General features: G+C 65.4%; 1 protein-coding gene across 1 annotated transcript in view; it reads right to left on the bottom strand.

The window, feature by feature from the left end:
- The window catches only part of ARL15 (ARF like GTPase 15), an 88,376-nt gene extending 66,688 nt beyond the window's left edge, over positions 1-21,688 (bottom strand). Inside the window, exons 1-2 of the mRNA XM_084881026.1 lie at positions 21,545-21,688; positions 5,589-5,652 (exon numbers count right to left, since the gene is read on the bottom strand). Of these exons, the coding sequence (XP_084737152.1) occupies positions 5,589-5,642 (54 nt within the window). The 5' untranslated portion in view covers positions 5,643-5,652; positions 21,545-21,688. The remainder of the gene's footprint in view (positions 1-5,588; positions 5,653-21,544) is intronic.
- Positions 21,689-21,908: the final 220 nt, after the last annotated feature.

The following is a 21,908-nucleotide window of genomic DNA, read 5'->3' as shown; positions in this document are numbered from 1 at the left end:
ATTGATTTTAGGGAGAGGAAGAGAGAGGGAAACACTGACCGGCCGCCTCCTGTACGCTCCCTCCTGGGGATCGAGCCTGCTGCCCGGCGCACGCGGTTCGTGGGCGATGCTCACACTGAGCCACCAGCGGGCATGTTCCCATGGAGCTCTGTGTCGCTTCTAGCGAGCTGCACGGCACAGGGCAGGGCCTGAAGCAGCTTGTGGACAAGTGAGAACACGGGGTGTGGGGAGAGGAGGGAGGGAGCGGCTGGCCGCCCCCTGGAGCTGGGGCACAGGGGGCGGCAGCCTGGGAGGAGCCCTGAGCCACGCAGAAGGTCCGTGTGAAAGGACACCCATACGGACCGAAACCTCCCCGTCCATGCAGGAGGCACAGCCACCTGGGCCTGCCTCCCACCTGGCCCTGCCCCACTCCTGGCCCTGCCCCCCACCTGGCCCTGCCCCACTCCTGGCCCTGCCCCCACCTGGTCCTGCCCCCCTCCTGGTCCTGCCCCCCACCTGGCCCTGCCCCCCTCCTGGCCCTGCCCCCCTCCTGGCCCTGCCCCCCTCCTGGCCCTGCTCACTGGTGCCTCCCGGGCGCCTCCCATGCCAACCCTCACCCCAAAATCCTTCCCGCGCGGCTGCAGTGGGACGGCAGGTGGAGGCCGTGGGTGACTTGCTCAGACTTCCCGTTTCAGGTCCAGCAGGAACGCACGTGACTTCCCTGGGGCCGAGTCCCGGGAGACTGTGGGCCGGCTGGGCGTCCACACCCGGCCTGGCAGCCCGGAGCCCCGGGGAGCGCTGGATGGCTTCCTGTCGGAGAGCACTCCCTGCGCCGCCGGAGCAGGCCCGTCCTGTCCGCAGCGGGAAGTGCGATGGGCTCTGCCACGCGGGACCGGGCAGGGGGGGAGAGGCTGGACCTGGTGCCACAGACGAGGCCTGAGGAGCTGGTCACTCCACGGCTCAGGCGGCATGTGCCCTGAGCACAGCCTGGCGCCTGGTCCGGTCCTCCTCCTCCCCTGGCACAGCCCTCGGCGACACCGGGCAGCACTCCACACGTACCAGGTGTCTCTCCCTGTCTCACACACACTCCATGACCACCATCTCTTTGTCCACAAATATCTGTGTTTCCGATGGTCTTAGGCGACCCTGCTATTGGTTCTCAGCCTGTCGGCCGCCTAAGACCATCGGGAAACACAGATATTTACATTATGATTCATTACAGAAGCAACATTACATTATGAAGCAGCAACGAAAACGGTTTTACGGCTGGGGTCACCACCACACAGGAGCTGCAGTGAAGGGTCGCGGCAGCAGGAAGGTGAGAACAGGCCTTGGGGGCGGCCTTCTTCTAGTTCCAAACCCGGGAGAGGTCCCGCTCATTCCCACATTAGCTCCCCCTCCCCCCAAAAGTTCAGCTCCTGTTCCTTCCAAACTAAAGTGCAGGCAGGGAGGTGGCTGAGCGTCGGCGAGCAGAGGCACCTGGGGACGCCGGGCCGAGGGGAGCCGGGCCAGGGGGGCCTGCAGGAGGGGGCGCGGATGCCCGTGGCGGCCACAATGGCCGGGAAATGTGACGGCGCGATTACAGGGCCAGCAGCAGCGCACCGCGGGGGCGACACACGTGACTGCCGGGCAGAGCGGACCGGAAAAACGCTGTTCGTGGCTGTGGCGCCCGCCCGCCGTTTCGGCAGAGAAAGCGGCAGGGGCTCCCCGAGAGCCTCCCTCCGGCTGGCAAACAGGAGGTGAGGGCAGTGACACGCAGACGCAAACATGCGTGAGACTCCTCTGCCCACGGGGCGGGCAGGGCCGGGCACCGGGCGGCAGGGCTGGGGAAGGCGGTGTGTGAGTCTCGAACGTGAGACGACACGGAAGGTGCGGGCTGTGCTGCCGGCCGCTGTCCACACCAGCGGGGCGGCCCGAGGGGGAGCCAGGGACCACCGGGCCGAGGGCGAAGGGCCGGCCCCGGGGCAGATGCCAGTCACCCGGCCAGCCCGGACGATGGCGAGGGCGCACCGCCGGGCCAGGAGCGGCCGGACAGCGGACCCCGAGCCTGAGGGGAGCACACATCCCACTTTTTAACCATCTGTCCCGCGTCCAGCGGCGTTTTTAAAAAGCCGCTGGACGCGGGAGAAATTGTTAAAAATCGGGGCTGTCCCGCCAAAAGCGGGACGTCTGGTCACCTTAGAGCCGGACTAGCCACGGCGGCAACCCTGGCCTCCGACCGCTGCCCTGGAAAGGTGTTCCCACACGGCTCCCAGCCCAGCCGGAGGCCCAGGCCATTTGCTCTGTGCCTCACACCACACGGAGCCTCCGAGCCGCAGGCGGGAACACCACTCCCGGCTCCGGCCCCTCCAAACGCTGACCTGTCACTGCCACCCTGGGAACTGGCTGATCCCTCCATGGACCAGGCTCTCTGACAGAACCTTTCAGCCCTGGCTGGTGTGGCTCAGTGGATAGAGCGTCAGCCTGCGGAGTGAAGGGTCCCCAGTTCTATTCCAGTCAAGGTCACAGGCCTGGGTTGTGGGCATGATCCCCAGTAGGGGGCGTGCAGGAGGCAGCTGATCAATGATTCTCTCTCGTCATTGCTGTTCTCTCTCTCTCTCTCTCTCTCTCTCTCTCTCTCTCTCTCTCTCTCTCCCCCTCACACCCACCCCCGCTCTCTATTAAAAACAAGTCAATGGGAAACAATATCCCGGAGGAGGACAGAGAAACGGACCCGCCATCTGCGACAGGCAGCACACCGCCGCCCTCCCCGGTGGAAATTTCCACCCCGGGCGCCCTGTCGGAAAAGGAAAATAAGATGCTGTGCGCTCCCGAATCAAACGGCTCCCGCGTTCCGCATCGAGAAAAGCCCCCCACGGCTCCCAGCGGCCGGCAATCAGGAGCGGCACAAAGGCCTTTGTGGGAGCGCCGGACCTCGGGTCTGGCCCGCTCTCCTCCCTTCGCCTTCTATAAAAATAGGTTACCGCCGCCGGGCGAGCTGGCAGCTGCGCCCGCGGCCCGGCTCTCAGAGACGGCAGGCAGGTGGCCATCACCCCCGGACAGAGCACACCGGCCACTCAGCTCCCCCTCCAGCCCAGCGGCACGCCCAACCGCCCGCCCGGCGAGCACGCACTGTCCCAGCCGAGCCCGTCCCAAACACCGCTCCACCGGGGGCCAGGTCACCCCCACACCGGGACCTCCTGGCACCGCTCAGCTCACACTGCCCTGGCACTGAGGGGCCTGAGTGCGGGCAGGTGTTGGGGGCGGGGGGGGGCTGCGAGTTCTGGTCACAGGAGGGTGGGGGGCTCAGGAAGGCGCGAGACGCTCAAGTCCCCCAGCCTCACCCTGCTCCCACACCCAGGTCCCACCCACACTCTGCCCTGACCGTGCCCGCGGAGAGGAGTGGGGCAGCCGCAGGCCCAGCTCCTAGGGAGGTGCCCTCTGCCCCGCTGCCCTCTGCCCCGCTGCCCTCTGCCCCACAGGTAACCCCAGCTGACCTCGCCCTGACCCCGGAGGGAGGTGCCCTCTGCCCCGCTGCCCTCTGACCCCCAGGTAACCCCAGCTGACCTCGCCCTGACACCGGAGGGAGGTGCCCTCTGCCCTGCTGCCCTCTGACCCCCAGGTAACCCCAGCTGACCTCGCCCTGACCCCGGAGGGAGGTGCCCTCTGACCCCCAGGTAACCCCAGCTGACCTCGCCCCGGATGTCCAGAAGGCCCCTGTCAAGGTCCATTGTCAAGTGTGGCCGGTCCCATTGCCAGGTCTGAGGGCGCACAGAGCCGCCATTGTCCTGGGGACTCAGCTGGACTTGTTCCCTCCTTCCCCCATCCTCCCCTCTTCCTCCTCCCCCCTCCCCCCCCAAAGCCCCGTGAGCTGGTCCGGACCCAGGACGCCTCTGCCCGCAGCGGAGACGGCTCCTGCCTGCACCCTGGCCGGGGGAGCACGGCCGGCGCCGGGAGGGGCCTCCGGGAGGGACTGGCTGTGCGGGCCTGCTCCCCGCGCCCACCTCCCCAGGGCGCCCCCACCACCGGCCTGCTCCCCGCGCCCACCTCCCCAGGGCGCCCCCACCACCGGCCTGCTCCCCGCGCCCACCTCCCCAGGGCGCCCCCACCACCGGCCCGGCCCCCGAGCCTGGGTCCTGCCTGGACACCAGAAACCAGGGGGGGTTCTCTCCCGCTTCCCCGTTCAGACTGAGCACGCGCCCTCTCCTCGGCGGGAGGAGGGTGGCTCCCGCGGGAGGGGTGCAGCACTCACCGCCCGCCCGAGCCTCTGCTTCCGGCATTCCTGCACAGGGCTCCCCGCCCCGGCCTCTGGGCGGGGGCTCAGGCGCTGGCTAACACTGCTGGGGTCTGGGAATACTCCCTGGTCTGCCCGCCCGCCACCCCAGGAGGTCCCCCAGGCTCTCCCCCGCCGAGCGCTGCTGTCAGGGGCGACCCCATCTGAGCTCTTCACTTCACCCGCCCAGAGCCAGGACCCAGAGCCACGACCCAGAGCCACGACCCAGAGCCAGGACCCAGAGCCACGACCCATGGGAAGGCGGGAGTTCCGGAACGCTGTACACGGAGCCACACGCGTGCAAACTCCGTAACTGTCCCCCGCCCCGTGTGGGGATGGACGCTGTGTGCTGTGGGGCTGTGCCTCGTGTGTCTTACTTTCCGTTCCTGTGTCTCCGCTGCTGTGCGGTTCCCGGAGAAATTAAACCCACAGTCCACGGTCCAGACTGTCCCGACGGCACCTGCGTTACTGCTGACACTCCGCTTTTACAAACGCTTCCACGGGAACCCTCCCTGCGTCGGCAGGTCCCCTCCAGCGCCCCGGGCGGCTCGGAGGCCGGGGTGGTCTGCCCGGTCAGACCCGCAGAGCGAGCTTCCCGCTCCCCGGGCGGGCAGGACCCCGTCCGGGCCGCGGGGACCGTCCGGGCCGCGGGGACCGTCCGGGCCGTGGGGACCGTCCGGGCTGCAGGACCCCGTCCGGGCCGCAGGACCACGTCCGGGCTGCAGGACCCCGTCCGGGCCGCAGGACCCCGTCCGGGCCGCGGGGACCGTCCGGGCCGCGGGGACCGTCCGGGCCGTGGAGACCGTCCGGGCTGCAGGACCCCGTCCGGGCCGCAGGACCACGTCCGGGCTGCAGGACCCCGTCCGGGCCGCGGGGACCGTCCGGGCCGCGGGGACCGTCCGGGCCGTGGAGACCGTCCGGGCTGCAGGACCCCGTCCGGGCCGCAGGACCACGTCCGGGCTGCAGGACCCCGTCCGGGCCGCGGGGACCGTCCGGGCCGCGGGGACCGTCCGGGCCGTGGGGACCGTCCGGGCTGCAGGACCCCGTCCGGGCCGCAGGACCACGTCCGGGCTGCAGGACCCCGTCCGGGCCGCGGGGACCGTCCGGGCCGCGGGGACCGTCAGGGCCGGGGGACTGTCCGGGCTGCAGGACCCCGTCCGGGCCGAGGGGACAGTCTGGGCCGTGGGGACCGTCCCGGCAGCAGGACCCCGTCTGGGCCGTGGGGACCGTCCCGGCAGCAGGACCCCGTCCGGGCCGCGGGAACCATCCGGGACGCGGGGACTGTCCCGCTGGCGCTCCCTGCCCAGCTCCGCACACACACCTCCCGCCCGGGGACCGCACCGGGCGCGGGGCTTACCGTGCGGACGCCCAGTCTACAGACAGCGAGTGAGATCTGGAGACATTCCGACATCCTCTAGAGACTGAAATGAGAGCGAGGTTACCCCTGGGGGCCCCCAGAACCGACAGCGCCCCCCCCCCACATCTGCTTCCTCTGGGAGGAGAGGCGGCTGCCCTCTGACCCGGAGCAGGCGGCCTGGGGGGCAGGCGGCCCGGGGGGCAGGCGGCTTGCGGGGCAGGCGGCCCGGGGGGCAGCCGGCCGAGCCCTCCCTCCCTCGCCTTCCGCAGGCCGGCTCCCCGACAGGAGGGAGCCGCAGTGCCCGCCCGCGGCCTCGGGGACCCCAGCCGCCCGGCCATTCCCGGCACCATGGAGAGGTGCCTGCTGGGACGGCGGGTCTGTCTGCTCTACATCCTGTTCAAACAGCCAATGTTCATGGTAAGTTATTTGATTGCTAGGGATTAGGGCTTTTTTTAAAAATATATTTTATTGATTTTTTTATAGAGGAAGGGAGAGGGATACAGAGTTAGAAACATCAATCAGCTGCCTCCTGCACACCCCCCACTGGGATGTGCCGGCAACCAAGGTACATGCCCCTGACCGGAATCGAACCCGGGACCCTTCAGTCCGCAGGCCGACGCTCTACCACTGAGCCAAACCAGTTAGGGCTAGAAATTGGTTTTGTGAGCATTTTTCGTTTTGTTCAGAACAGATTGTAAACATCTACAATGCCCACAGGAAAGGAAGCTTTGTAGAAGGAGGAGGTGACCCTAGTCCCACACTAACGGTCTCGGACGGGGGAGGGTAGGGAGGACCGAGGCCCTGCTCTCAGACGTGCCCGGCAGCACTGGCCTCGGACCCACACTCCCTCCCAGACCGCGTTCCGTTCCGGACCGTGCTCGCTCAGAGCTCTCTCACCGCGGGGTGCAGACCACTCCCTGTAAACGGGGGCCGTCCGGCAGGCCGGCCGGTTACCGTGGCACCGCCCGGCACCGTGCCTGCCTTTCCCGTGGCCCAGGAGGCCCAGGACGCCTCCGCCACCCTCTCAGCACCCGCAGCTGCACCCACAGGCCCAGGGGCGGGGCCTAGAACCCGGTTCCCTCAGCGGCCCCAGACTGCCGGCGGCCAGGAGCGCGTCTGACTGACTCTGCGGGAGGCCACTCCTCAGACCTCCGAAGACACTGACGTCTGTGATCAGACACCTGGGAGCCCGGCCTCTGGGGCAGGGGCTGAGCGTGGACCTCGGAGCCAGGAGGTCCCGGTTTGATCCCGTCAGGGCACAGGCCCGGGGTGCGGGCTCCATCCCCAGTAGGGGGCGTGCAGGAGGCAGCCGATCCATGACTCTCTCATCACTGATGTTTCTCTCCCTCTCCCATCCCCTCTGAAACCGATAAACTATATTTTAAAAAAGAAAGGGATCTGAGAGCAGGAGCCGGTAATGCATCTCAGTGGTCAGTGCACAGTCTCCCCGAGAGGTGCTGGTGCGAGCACCTGTCCCTGCGCCCGGAGCCACAGCGGGGTGAGCGACGGACGCTGGCTGTGCCCAGTCAGTGACTGTCCCAGCGAGCCCGGCCCAGCCTGAGCCAGCACTCCGTCCCCGCGCTACCCCCCCCCCCGGGGCCCGGGGAGGGCAGACCTGCCCCAGTGGGGAGGGCGGGGCAGCGCGGACACCTGCCGAGGCAGGACAGGGCATCAGGGACCCAGACACACGGAGACACGCAGTGGGAGGCGGGCGTGGCGTGACTGCTTACAGCGGGTGGTGTTTCCCTAAGAAAGGTCAGAGGCCACATGGACGGAGGAGAAAAGACGCTTCAACGGACGGCAGGGAGGGAACGCCTCCCTCCGCAGCCTCGGCCCCACCAGAGGCAGCGCAGCCGCGGGGGCGCCAGGCAGCTCCTCTTCCAAGGACCCACTCGTCCCCACCTGACACACGCACTGACACACACACACACACACTCACACACATACACTCTCACACACACACACACACACTCACAAACTCTGACACACACACACATACACTCTCTCTCACACACACACACTCAAAAACTCACACACACACACACACTCACAAACTCTGACACACTCACACACATACACTCTCTCTCACACACACACACTCAAAAACTCACACACACACACACTCACAAACTCTGACACACTCACACACATACACTCTCTCTCACACACACACACTCAAAAACTCACACACACACACACACTCACAAACTCTGACACACTCACACACATACACTCTCACACACACACACACACATACACTCTCTCTCACACACACACGAGCGCACACACTGACAAACACACACACATACACTCTCACACACACACACTCACAAACTCACTCACACACACACTGACACAAACAGAGACAGACAGACACACACACACACACTCACAAACACACACTGACACACACTGACACACACACACACACTCACACACATACACTCTCTCACACACACACACTCACAAACTCTGACACACTCACACACATACACTCTCTCTCACACACACGCGCGCGCACACTGACACACACACACATACACTCTCACACACACACTCACAAACTCACTCACACACACACTGACACAAACAGAGACAGACACACACACACACACACACACACACACACTCACACACACACACACACACACAGGTGAGGGTCGAGCTCGCTCTGCCCCCTGCAGGCGGAGATGGACTGAGCCTGTGCACAGTCCCGCCTGCCTCGGAGCGCAGCCTGGGTGAGCGGGGCGGGGGCGGAGGAGGACGGAGCCCCGCGGTGCACACAGCGGACCCCCGTGGGAAAGGAAGGGGCGCGGAGACCCTGACACCGTCCTGTCACAGCGGCGGGGCCTGGTGAGCGGGGCGGAGGGCGGAGGGCGGTGCCGCGGTGCACACAGCGGACCCCCGTGGGAAAGGAAGGGGCGCGGCCCGCCATCGTCCTGTCACAGAGCGGGCGGGGACGGGAGGCCTGCGCGCTGGGCCTGGTGTTTGGGGAGGGAGAGACCTTTCTTGGGGTCACAGGTCTGTCTCCGGAACCGGAGGCAGAGAATGTTCCGGCCCCCGTGCCGGCTGGGGCACCGGCCCCGAGGCCCCGCCCAGGCCCTCCCAGCCCCCGGGCCCAGGAGGGGGAGGGTGGCCGAGCGGCTCAGGGTGGTGGGTGCCAGCTGCAGGCACCTGCCCGCGGCGGGAGTCCCCCTCGTGGCAGTGCGGACGGTGCGCAGGCCGGTCCGTGCGGAGCTGCCCGCACCAAACCGTTCTCAGAGAACCGGCACGAGTGGGGAGTGGATATAAAAGCAACAAAGAAGCCAAGCGGACTGAGGACAACGCCACAGAGACAGAGAAAAGGACAGAATGTGCAGGAGAGAAACCGGGATGGTGAGCTCAGACAGCAGGTGTACCTCCCACAACGCCACGTGGCCCCCAGCCTGCTGCTGCGAATAAAGCTTTATTGGAACAAGGCCACATGCCTCTGCTCACATGTCCCCCAGGCCTGCTTTCGGAGCCGCTGGGCAGCTGGGACAGAGGCTGTGTGGCCAGCGGACCCTCTGCAGAGAGCGGCCCCCAACCCCACCCTGCACCCCGCTGCAGCCCGTCACCCCTCACCCCCACACCCCTCACCCCCACACCCCGCTGCACCCCGCTGCACCCCGCCACCCCTCACCCCCGCTGCACCCCGCTGCACCCTGCCACCCCTCACCCCCGCTGCACCCCGCTGCAGCCCTCACCCCACACCCCACACCCCCACACCCCCGCACCCCGCTGCACCCCGCTGCACCCCGCCACCCCTCACCCCCGCTGCACCCCGCTGCAGCCCGTCACCCCACACCCCGCTGCACCCCGCTGCAGCCCGTCACCCCACACCCCGCTGCACCCCGCTGCACCCCGCCACCCCTCACCCCCGCTGCACCCCGCTGCACCCCGCCACCCCTCACCCCCGCTGCACCCCGCTGCAGCCGCGGGCCGCAGTCTCCGCAGCAGAGCTGTTCCCCGCCGCAGGCCCCGGCGGGCAGACGGCGGCCTCTGCGCTGTCAGGTGCCCACGGGCTGGGGACAGGGCTGCCCCGGGAAGGAGTCTGCGGGGGAGGGGGGTGTTCACTGGTGGGACATTGCCCCGCCCTGGGCGGTCACAGGTGGATTCCTGGTCAGGACGCCCACACAGGCTAGGGGTCAGGTCCCTGGTCAGGCCCCGCGCAGGAGGCCGCCGAGTGATGTCTCTCCCTCTCTCTCTCTCTCTCTCTCTCTCTCTCTCTCATCAATGTCTCTCTCTCTCTGCCTCTCCCTCTCCCTTCCTCTCTCTCTAAGAGTCAGTAAGAAAAGCAGCACAATGCGTAACTATACAAAAAAGAACAAACTGCCCGGCCCCAGTGGCTCAGGGTGAAGCGCCGACTTAGGAACCCGGAGGTCACGGTTCGATTCCCGTCAGGGCACAGGCCCGGGCTCCCGGCTCGATCCTCAGGTGGGTGTGCAGGAGGCAGCCCATCCGTGATTCTCTCTCTTCATGGATGTTTCTCTCTCTATCCTTCTCCCTTCCTCTCTGAAATCAATAAAAATGTATTTTAAAATAATAATAATTAATAAAAATGTTTTTTAAAACGCACATTGAAGTTTTTTTTATAAGATTAACAGATCACTTACTAGTCACAAATGCCACCTAAAAAAATGTCTTTGGCCTGGCCGGTGTGGCTCAGTGGTTAGAGGGCATGATTCCTAGTCAAGGACACGTGCCTCCGTCCCAGGCCCCGCAGCCCTGCTGCGGGCAGGTGCGGGAGGCAAGCAATCGGCATCTCTCCTCCCCCCCTCCTTCCACGCTCTAGACCAGGGGTCTTCAAACTACGGCCCGTGGGCCACATGCGGCCCGCAGAGGAGTCTGATCCGGCCCGCCAGGTTTTTTGGGCAGTGAGCGCAGCCGAGGTGTTACAGTAGGAATTAGTAGTTCATATAGTCCGGCCCTCCAGCTCTCTGAGGGACCATGATCTGGCCCCCACTTTAAAAAGTTTGAGGACCCCTGCTCTAGATCAATAAAAAAATACCCTCTGCTGAGGATTTAAAAAAAAAAAGTTTCTGAATCAGGTCAGGAAAAGGGGAGGAAATAAAAAATAACAGTAAAATAAACTTGGACATCCAGCTTGAAACCAGAAATACCAGAAAACTACAGAACAGACAAAAAGGAGAATTCCAGACTGTCCAAGGCCGGGGACAGCTTTAAACGCCGGCTCTCAGCGTGGACGAGAGACCGTGTTCCTCCGCGGCATTCAGTCCGATCGCTTCCCAAAGACGGTGCTGCCGTCTCTGAAAGACGCAAACCCGGAGCGTGGCTGACGGGGGCGGGGGGACGAAGGAGAGGGAGGCGCTGCCCTCCCCACCCCTGCCGAGGCCACGCCAGTCACTGGGGCACAGGGCAGCCGCAGGGCAGCCCGGAAGGCAGTGTCATTACGCGTGTTTTTCTATTGATTGATTTGAGAGGGAGGGCGAGGCAGAGAGACACGGAGAAACATCGACGTGTGCTCCCCCTGACTCAGGCATTCACTCGCTGACGCCTGTGTGTGCCCCGACGAGGGGTCGAACCCCCAACCTTGGCCTGTGGGGACGGCGCTCTGCCCGCCCGGGCTCCCAGCCAGCTGTGGGTGATGATCCTTAGCGCGAGCGAATCCTCGCAGAGGCTGTGCTGCCCAGTCTGGATAAGGAGGGGCTGGGGCTCAGGGCGGCTCCTCAGACCCGGCTCCAGGGCTGGGGGTCAGACAGAAGTGCGTCTGCACACACACACACACACGCAGACACACACACACACACACTGGGGGTCAGACAGAAGTGCGTCTGCACACACACACACACACACACACAGACACACGCAGACACACACACACACACACTGGGGGTCAGACAGAAGTGCGTCTGCACACACACACACACACACACACGCAGACGCACACACACACACACTGGGGGTCAGACAGAAGTGCGTCTGCACACACACACACACACACACAGACACACACACACACACACACACGCAGGCAGGGCTGCCCTCGGCCACCACAGGCCTCGCTCACTTGAGCAATGCCGAGGGCTTTAGGATACAGCCCCTCTGGACCCCACAAATCCTCCTCCAGAACGCGATCCTACAGCAGAAATACGCCAAAGGATTGGGACCCTGCAGGCTCACCCCCGCCCGGAGCCACGCCCTGCAGACGCAGAGGGAGCACGCGTCCACTCTGACCCCGTTTCCACATCTCCGTGGCCTGGCCCCATCTCTGCGGGAGACTCCGGGCCCAGAGGACACGGGCCGGACACACTGCCGGCCGCTTACGGGGACGCGGGCGGGGGGAGGGGGGGGAGGGGGAGCTCACAGCAGAGCTGTTTGTAACAGCCCAGATCGCAGCAAACACACAGTCCACGAGGCGCTGGGAAAAGCAGGAGGAGTGCCGTGGAAGACACTGTGAACCGTGTGTGTGAGGAGGTTTCGGAGCGCTCCTCACTGGTGCCGGGTTCAGAACGGCTCCGCCGCTGTCTGCGGGCGGCCGGAGTGCAGGGGTCTTTCCCAGGGTGCTTTGCTACGCTTCCTACATTCCCTTCACTGAGCTTCGACTGCATTTTTTAATCTTTGTTGTTGAAAGTGTTACATATGTCCCCTCTTTTCCCCCACTGACCCCCTCCAGCCCGTCCCCACTCCAGGCCTTCACCACCCTATTGTTCCTGTCCACGGGTTATGCATAGCGTCTGTATACACTGAGCGGCCAGATGATGATGATCTCTGAACGCATAACAATCTGGCCACTCAGTGTGTGTGTGTGTGTGTGTGTGTGTGTGTGTGTGTGTGTATTAGAGGCCCGATGCATGAATTCCTACATGGGTGGGGTCCGGCCAGCCTGGCCAGGGGGAGGGGACATGGGTGGTTGGCCAGCCTGCCTGCTGGTCAAACTCCTGGTAGAGGGGACAATTTGCATATTAGCCTTTTATTATATAGGATATAAACTGAGTGGTCAGATTATTATCCGTTCAGAGATCATCATGTATATAAAAGGCTAATATGCAAAGTGTCCCCTCAGGAGTTCTAAGGGAGTTCGATCACTTGCTGTGATGTGCGTGGACCACCAGGGGGCAGCACGGAACAAAGGAAGGCCCCAGTCTGCAGGTGGAAGGCCGGGATCGGTCCTAAAGGCCAGCCAGGCCTAGGGACCCGCCCGCGCACGTGTTCCATGCACCGGGCCTCTAGTTTTATATGTTCTTTGATCACCTCCCACTCACCCCCCCTCCCCCGCCTTCCCTCTGAGACTCGCCATACGTTTTTACTTTAACAATAGCAAACCTGTTACCAAAATAACCTTAGGCCTTACATGGGCAAGAATATATATGCGTATCCCTGTGTTAATATGATTACAAAACGATTGCTATAAACTGCAAAACAAGCTTGTGAATCATAAGACGAAAATGCATATAATAAAACCTCATTAAACAATGGAGGTGCTTCCTCCTAGAGAACTGAAAACAAGTAAACACACCACAACCTCGCCTCAACGCCAGCACCCATTCCCCGTGAGCTCCTCCCGCACCCATTCCCGTGAGCTCCTCCCGCACCCATTCCCCCGTGAGCTCCTCCAGCACCCATTCCCCCGTGAGCTCCTCCAGCACCCATTCCCGGTGAGCGCCTCCAGCACCCATCCCCCGTGAGCACCTCCAGCACCCATTCCCCCGTGAGCTCCTCCAGCACCCATTCCCCCGTGAGCTCCTCCAGCACCCATTCCCCGTGAGCTCCTCCAGCACCCATCCCCCGTGAGCACCTCCAGCACCCATTCCCCGTGAGCTCCTCCAGCACCCATCCCCCGTGAGCTCCTCCAGCACCCATTCCCCGTGAGCTCCTCCAGCACCCATCCCCCGTGAGCACCTCCAGCACCCATTCCCCGTGAGCTCCTCCAGCACCCATCCCCGTGAGCGCCTCCCGCACCCATTCCCCCGTGAGCTCCTCCAGCACCCATTCCCCCGTGAGCTCCTCCAGCACCCATTCCCCGTGAGCTCCTCCAGCACCCATTCCCGGTGAGCGCCTCCAGCACCCATTCCCCGTGAGCTCCTCCCGCACCCATTCCCCGTGAGCGCCTCCAGCACCCATTCCCCCGTGAGCTCCTCCAGCACCCATTCCCGGTGAGCTCCTCCCGCACCCATTCCCCGTGAGCTCCTCCCGCACCCATTCCCCGTGAGCTCCTCCAGCACCCATTCCCCGTGAGCTCCTCCCGCACCCATTCCCGGTGAGCTCCTCCAGCACCCATTCCCCGTGAGCTCCTCCCGCACCCATTCCCCGTGAGCGCCTCCAGCACCCATTCCCGGTGAGCGCCTCCAGCACCCATTCCCCGTGAGCTCCTCCAGCACCCATTCCCCGTGAGCACCTCCCGCACCCATTCCCCCGTGAGCTCCTCCCGCACCCATTCCCCGTGAGCTCCTCCCGCACCCATCCCCGTGAGCGCCTCCCGCACCCATTCCCCGTGAGCTCCTCCAGCACCCATTCCCCGTGAGCTCCTCCCGCACCCATTCCCCGTGAGCGCCTCCAGCACCCATTCCCCGTGAGCTCCTCCAGCACCCATTCCCGGTGAGCACCTCCAGCACCCATTCCCCGTGAGCTCCTCCCGCACCCATTCCCGGTGAGCACCTCCAGCACCCATTCCCCGTGAGCTCCTCCCGCACCCATTCCCCGTGAGCACCTCCCGCACCCATTCCCCGTGAGCTCCTCCAGCACCCATCCCCCGTGAGCTCCTCCCGCACCCATTCCCCCGTGAGCTCCTCCCGCACCCCATTCCCCGTGAGCTCCTCCAGCACCCATCCCCCGTGAGCTCCTCCCGCACCCATTCCCCGTGAGCTCCTCCCGCACCCATTCCCCGTGAGCTCCTCCCGCACCCATTCCCCCGTGAGCTCCTCCCGCACCCATTCCCCGTGAGCGCCTCCCGCACCCATTCCCCGTGAGCACCTCCAGCACCCATTCCCCGTGAGCTCCTCCAGCACCCATTCCCCGTGAGCTCCTCCCGCACCCATTCCCCGTGAGCACCTCCAGCACCCATTCCCCCGTGAGCGCCTCCAGCACCCATTCCCGGTGAGCGCCTCCAGCACCCATTCCCCGTGAGCTCCTCCCGCACCCATTCCCCCGTGAGCTCCTCCAGCACCCATTCCCCGTGAGCTCCTCCCGCACCCATTCCCCCGTGAGCTCCTCCCGCACCCATTCCCCGTGAGCTCCTCCCGCACCCATTCCCCGTGAGCACCTCCAGCACCCATTCCCCCGTGAGCTCCTCCAGCACCCATTCCCGGTGAGCGCCTCCAGCACCCATTCCCCGTGAGCTCCTCCAGCACCCATCCCCCGTGAGCACCTCCAGCACCCATCCCCCGTGAGCACCTCCCGCACCCATTCCCCCGTGAGCGCCTCCAGCACCCATTCCCGGTGAGCTCCTCCAGCACCCATCCCCCGTGAGCGCCTCCAGCACCCATCCCCCGTGAGCGCCTCCAGCACCCATTCCCCTATGAGCGTCTCCCAGCACCCATCCCCCGTGAGCGCCTCCAGCACCCGGTGAGTGCTGCACGGGAACCAGGGGCACCCAGCATACACCCAGGCACATGCACCGCCTTTGCTCATGGCAGCAGCTACAGGGACATAAAGCGTGTCTCAATACATGCGTGAAGCGACAGGCAGGAACGGGGGCGGGAGGGGGGGGTGGTCAGGCTTCAGCCGCAGCCTCAACCTTCCTTTCCTTCATCAAGAACATCAGTTTTGAGTAAAAATGGCAAAATGTTAACGACTTCACTCAGGGAGGCCTGTGCGCAGGCAGGTGTGTGTCTCATTATTTTCTTTACTTTTCTAAACACGAGGACCAGAACACTTGCATTTATTAAAAATCAAACTCGGCCCAGCCAGTGTGGCTCAGCTGCGGAGCACTGACCTATAAGCCAAGAGGTCACAGAGGCGGCCGATCAATGATTCTCTCTCATCACTGATGTCTCCATCTCTCTCCCTCTCCCGTCGTCTCTGAAATAAACAAAAAATATATATAAAAAAAAGAAAGAAACAAAAGTCAGCACCTCCTGCACGCCGCCCCCTGGGAATCAGGCCCACCCCGGCGCGGCCTGCGTGGGATGAGCCATCACCTCCGGTTCCCAGGCCCACGCTCAGCCCGGCCGTGCCGGCCGGTGACGCCGGCGTCTAGACCTGAGCACCACGGTCAGAGCCGGCACGTAAGGTACGGAGCCCAGAGCAAAACAAAACCGTTTGCAAAGCACCAAACGTGAAGCTGCCCAGACGGTAACGGCAGCGCACCCATGGGCCCAGCCCGGCCACGCGCCCCCACCCGAAACCACCACGAAACCACCACGGCCTCACTAACAGAAAGGTGTGGAAGGCAGGTCAACCTTGAAGCTCTGCGAAGTCAGAGCCAACCACGCCCTCACTAACTGAGACAATGGTAACTGGGGCAGCTTCCCCACCAAACAATCCCGTAAATCCTCCGATAAGACACTCTGCCTGCCTGTTACTGGGATTACCTACGGGCAATGGGTGCGACCCAAACCTGAATGGAAGGGAGGGCAGGGCCAAAGCAAGGCGCAGTCCTCCCCCTGGAGGTGGGCTCCCGCCGGCCCCCATTTCCCAAATCAATGCTCTTCTAGTCTCTTCCATTCCTGGGCGGCCTTCTCCAGAGCCCGAGCCCTGAGCCGGAACCCTGAACCACGCAGGACGTGGAAGGGGCTCCCAGGCCCAGCCTCCTGGGAAGTCAGTGGGTCAACACTTCCCAGACACTCGGAAGCCAGGGTCCAGGAGACCTGCCTGGGGCTCCCCGAGAGCTAACGCATCCGGGAGGCGCCAGGCGGGGGGTCCTCGCCCAGTCACCGCCCCCACAGCCAGCGGGGCCGTCCCGGGACCTGAGCTTCCGTAACCCACCACGGAGGCACCACGGCCTCCCCAGCGCTCCTCCTCCCTGTCCCCCTCGGGGCGGCCGGCCAGCTCGGTCGTCACGGGCCTCGGCCTGCGGCCATCCATCAGGGAGAGGCGCTGGCCGGGACTGCGGGGATGGCCCCGCACGCAGCTCTGGGGAGAGGCGGGGAGGGACAGACCGGGGTCTCAGCAGCGTCACCAAAGGAAGCCGGCGCCTCGGGGGCCGGAGCCGGTCCCTGGAGCCAGGCCAGGGCTAACGGGCCGCCCGGACGCGGTCAGAGGAGACGTCAGATGCTGAAGGTCAGCGGGTGGCCATGTGGACGCGGTGGGAGGCGGGGACAGCGGTGTCTCCTCACAGCCTGTCCTCAGGCCCTCGGCAGGGCCTGGCCCGGACGCTGGGAGCCCCCGTGGGCGGCGGGGGGCCTGGCCCCTCAGGTCCTGCCCAGGACACGGCCCCGCATTCACATGGGACACACCGTCCGCTTCACCCGCGTCCCATCGCCGGGCACCGTGGGGGGGGGGGGGGGGGTGGCCTGTGCGACCTCAGCCGGGGGCCTCGCCGAATGCCAGGGGGTGTGGCACGCAGCGGGCGCTCACTGATGGCACCCACCCCACCCGGCCGGCGCCCTTCGCCACGGGCTCCTAGGGGCACAGCCATGCCGTGTGCCCTCTCCTCACTCACACGAGACGGGAGGAACCGGGGTATGTGAAGGTGGCGGGCTCCATCGGGGTCAGGGCAGGTCCGAGAAGCAACCAATGACTGCGTGGATGAGTGACAGCGTGGTCCACGTGGCTCGGCTGGTTAGAGCGTCATCCTGTAAACTGAAGAGTCTCGGGTTCGATTCCCAGGCAGGGCACATGCCCAGGGAGCGGGTTCCAGCCCAGGTTAGGGGGCGTAAGGGAGGCAACCATTCGATGTTTCTCTCTCACATTGATCTCTCTCTCTCTCTCTCTATCTCTATCTCCCTATTCTTCTCTTTAAAATCAATAAACCCTCAGGTAGAGGGTTTTTTAAAAAGTGAAACAACAAATCGATGTTTCTCTTTCTCTCTCACTCCCTTCCTTTCAAAAAATCAATTTAAAAAACTGTAATAAAAGAAAAAAGAAAGACCATTGTCTCAGTTAGATAGGAGGGCCCCGCGCCGCAGACGGGAGCTGAGCCTCTAAGAGGCCCTGCCCGCGGGACGGTGCTCGTAGGGCCTTTCCCGAGGAGAGACCACGGCGGACCTGCTGCTGCGTGCCCGTCGTTATCACCTGACTGTTTACGAACAGAGGAATGTGACTGACCCTGGCCAACCCAGTTAGAACTAAAGTGTCCGGCTGCAGGTACTTTATGTCCAGGTGACCCCCTGGGAGCAGACACCCCGTGGCGTTCACAGGCCCAGAGCTGAACACAGCGCGCTGTTCGGACAGGCGACCGCAGACGGAAGCACGCGTGTGCCTCCCAGCGTCGTGGCGGCTGGCGGACTGCCTCCTCACGGCTCGGCCCGCCTGGGGCCGTCACGGAGTCCGCTCCCGGCCGGCTGGCAGTCGGCTGGTCAGCTGGTCTTTATCCTGCGAGCGGTGATGGACGAGAGCTCCTTCCTGTCAGCAGAGCACCCCCTCACACGCATGTTTTTATATGTAACGCCAGGCACTGCTGTGATCGAGAGCCGCGGGGCCCGCGTCTCCCCGGGGGAAGCCAGAACCCAGGCCCCGCTAACCCCAGGCACGGTACCCGAGCAGTGGCCACTGGCCCGAGGCTCCCCACGCCGGGAGCGGTCACCCCGTCCAGTCTCCCTCGGCGTTCAAGGTCACAGGAACACAAAGGGACACAGGAAGTGAGAGGGGGCCCCTCCCGAAGGCCCGGGCGCAGCTCCCCCGCCCCCGCCTTCCCCAGCCGGTCCCCGGAGAGCCGGTCCCCGGAGAGCCCGTCCCCGGAGAGCCCGTCCCCGGAGAGCCTGCCCGCCCCACAGCCCACAGCCCACAGCCGCCCCACGCGTGAGGCGCTCACCCCCCCCCCCCCCGACGGTCAGGGCCACGCACCCGCGGGCTCCATGGACTCGGGCTGAGTGGATCAGTGAGCCCAGAACGCGGTTTAGTCTCACAGGCGGTAACCAACCCCCGAGAGCCTTCGACCTCCCGCTGACGGGGGCACCGCACCTGCCCGGGTAAAAGGCGGCCGTGCGCACCCCCAGCCGGCGCGGTCCCTCCGCGGAGACGGCCTCGGCAATGCCACCGCGGCGCCCGCCCGCCCGGCCGGCCTGCGTCTGAGAAGCAGGTGCTGTTTCCAAGCTCCTTTCCCTCCGCCATCTCCCTTAACCCCGACGGGCAGGTGGTCACCGACGGCCTCCTCCCGCCTTCCCCGCTGGTCCCGCCGGTCCCGCCGGTCCCGGAGAGAGGCTGGCCGCCTGCTGGAGCGGCAGCCGCCTCCTCACCCGCAGACGGGCCGCACGGAGGGGCCTCAGAGCCCGCGTGAGCGTGGGAGGCGGGTGCACGGCCGCGGCAGAGCCCCTCGCCGCCGGGAAAACCGGGCTTTTCCTGTTTACGCCGCCCGGCTGCGCCCGCGCTATCTCGATCGCCGTCAGCGAAGGGAGACGGCTACAGGCTGGCTACATTCTGCATTCCCCGGAACAGAACACCGAATCCAAACAGATCCTATCTCCCGCGGGAGCAGCTGGTGAGGGCAGTGCCGCGTCTCACACTCACTCCGCTCGGCAGCCACGCTGGGCGCCGGCGATGGTGCTGCCGCCTTCTCCTCCCACCGAAGTCAACCAAAACCTGGCGCACAGACGAAGGCCCGTCCCTGTCCCTGCCCCTCTCCCTGAGATCGTTCCTCGAAGTTAAGAAACCAAGAGCAGCCTCTACAATCAGAGTGTCCTCACCCCGTCACATCCGCAGCCTTATTAAAAACAATTAAAAATAGCCCGTCCGTCTTCCTCCGGTTCTCTTCCCCCCCGCTCTCCTCCGGTGACATCCAGCCCCACAAACAATGGCAGCTCACACACAGCCCCTCCGCTCCCAGCAGCGACAGGAAGTCGCTCCGCACGCTGGCTGGCCGCTGGCGGCTGGAGCATCATCCCAGGCCCCGAGAGGTCGCTGGTTCGGATCCCAGTCCGGGCTGCAGGCTCCCTCCCAGGGGAAGGCAGACAGCGGATGCTTCTCTCTCTCCCCCCGTCTCCCTCCCTCTCTCTCTGAAAACAACAATAAAACATAGTGTGGGTTTTTTTTTTTTAAAAGAAAACCAAACATCTACTACAAAGAAAAGCGAGGACACACTGGCACACGCATCACCTGTGTCTGTGCGCAGACGGGAGCTGGCGCTGGCCCCGCGCTCAGCGCACCCGCGAACGAGGCTCAGCCTCGGGGTGAGAGAACCACTGCTTCCCTGGAGGACAGTAAAGACCTGGGGCCTGGTGAATTCTGAAAACAGGATCCCCGATACAGTCACCAAAACCGACCTTCGTTCTCCGGGGCCTGGTTGTGACCGGGCGCCATGTGAATCCTGTCGGTGACCAGCCGCTCGGACCTGGGCGGTGAGAGAGGAGGGAGCACAGCCTCCCCGCGGGGCCAGCGAAGGAAACACACACCACCCGGAGGCCTGTGTGTCCGCTTGTCCAGTGCGGCTTCGGCGGGCTTGGTGTTTTTGTGTGTTTTTTAAAGACTGACATCTCTTTTTTTCTAATATATCCTTACTGATTTCAGAGAGGACGGGGGAGAGAGAGCGAGAGAGAAACATCAGCGATGAGAGAGGATCACGGATGGGCCACCTCCTCATCCCTCCCGTTGGGGGCCCGGCCTGCACCCGGCTCCTGGGCGGACGCTCACCACGGAGTCGCCCGGCCAGCCGGACAACCACGGTTTCCTTTCTCTTCTCCCACCAGACGCGCTGGCGGGTCTGACACCGCCGAGGCGGCTTTAGGACGCAGTGTGGAACGTCAGCTCACCTGGCGGTGAAGAGACAGGCCCTTCCCCGGCTCCAGGGCAGGTGGCACCCGTGCCTGCATCACCCAGACACAGAGCGGTACTGGCATCGGCACAGGGACAGCAAACAGCACTGGAACCAGAGCATTCTCCTCTCTCCAGGAGCTGCCTGCCGGCTTCCCAGGCTCCGGGGGAGGCGGGAGGCTCGGGGGAGCCTTCTCATCTCCTTCTGGGACGGAGCCCCCTCCACGGCACCAGCACCACCCGCCTGCCCGGCGTTCCCGCCCGGAGAGCATCGGCGGCCTTTGTCCGCCAGCACGAGCCCAGTTCCTAGAAGGCCCATCGGCCGTGCACAACGATGGCATCTGCCCACCACCGGGGACAGGAGGGTAACAGGAGGGTCACTGCGGCCCGACCCCCGCCTCTCCCATGGCCTTCGGTCCGGCTGGCAGGGCAACGCCTGGTGACCTCGCAGGACCAAGCCCGGCCCAGGTCCACCGGGAACGCCTGGAGCCTGCACCTGCAGCCGGGCAGCCTGAGGTCTGCAACCAGGCGAGGAGCCCGCACGGTCCCCGCACCCCACGACACCCCCCGCACCCCCACGTCCACGGTCAGCACGGTCCCCGCACCCCCACGACCCCCCCCGCACCCCCACCTCCACGGTCAGCACGGTCCCCGCACCCCCACGACCCCCCCTCGCACCCCCACCTCCACGGTCCGCCGGGAGGGCACTCCGGGGCGGGGCGCAGGTGAGCGGCGGGCGGGCGGGACCCGGAGGGGCGGCCGCAGGTGAGCGGCGGGCGGCGGGCGGCGGGGCCGGGGCTGCAGGCCGGCCGGCGCTTTATGGCTTTTAAAGCCTGGCCCCGGACCCGGGTCACCGCTCCCGAGATCTAATCGCGCAAATGAGCGGCCGCCGGGCACTCAGGAGCCATTGGGGTGACGGCTGGTTAATGGGATCGGGGCGGGGGCGCTGCACCGGGGACCCGGCGGCCCGCGCCCTCACCTGTCAGCCCCGCCCGGCCCCGCCGCCTCCCGGGAGGGCCCCCCGCCCTGCGCCCCGCGCCCCGCACCCCGCACCCCGCGCCCCGGGATCGGGATCGGGATCGGGTCCGGGGGGGAGCGGGCCGGCCCGGCGGCACCCCGCCCGCACCTACCAGATAATCCATGTACGGGCTCCGGGCCGCGGCGGCCAGGCATCGGGCGCCCCGGCCCCGGATCGGCTCCGAACCCGGAAAGGAGAGCGCCGGCCGCGAGCGGGCGCCCTGCACGGCCAGCGCCGGAGACTGCCGAGCGCCGCCGAGCGGCCGAGGCGCCGGGCGCGGCGATTGGCCGGGGGCGGGGGCGGGGGCGGGGCCGCCGCCCACTGATTGGCTGCGGCGCCTGTGACAGGCAGGCCTCGGCGGAGAGGCGCGGGAGAGGCGGGCTCCGGCCCCCGGGTGGGCGGGGAGAGGGGCGGGGCAATGGCGGGGAGGGCGGGACCAGTGGTGTGGTGGGCGGGGCCGGGGCGGGGCGCGCGGG

Source organism: Pipistrellus hanaki (assembly GCF_964339955.1).
Source record: "Pipistrellus hanaki genome assembly, chromosome: 4".
Classification (NCBI taxonomy): Eukaryota; Metazoa; Chordata; class Mammalia; order Chiroptera; family Vespertilionidae; genus Pipistrellus; species Pipistrellus hanaki.
Note: the sequence above shows the minus strand (reverse complement) of the source record. Positions and strands in the feature narration are given on the sequence as shown.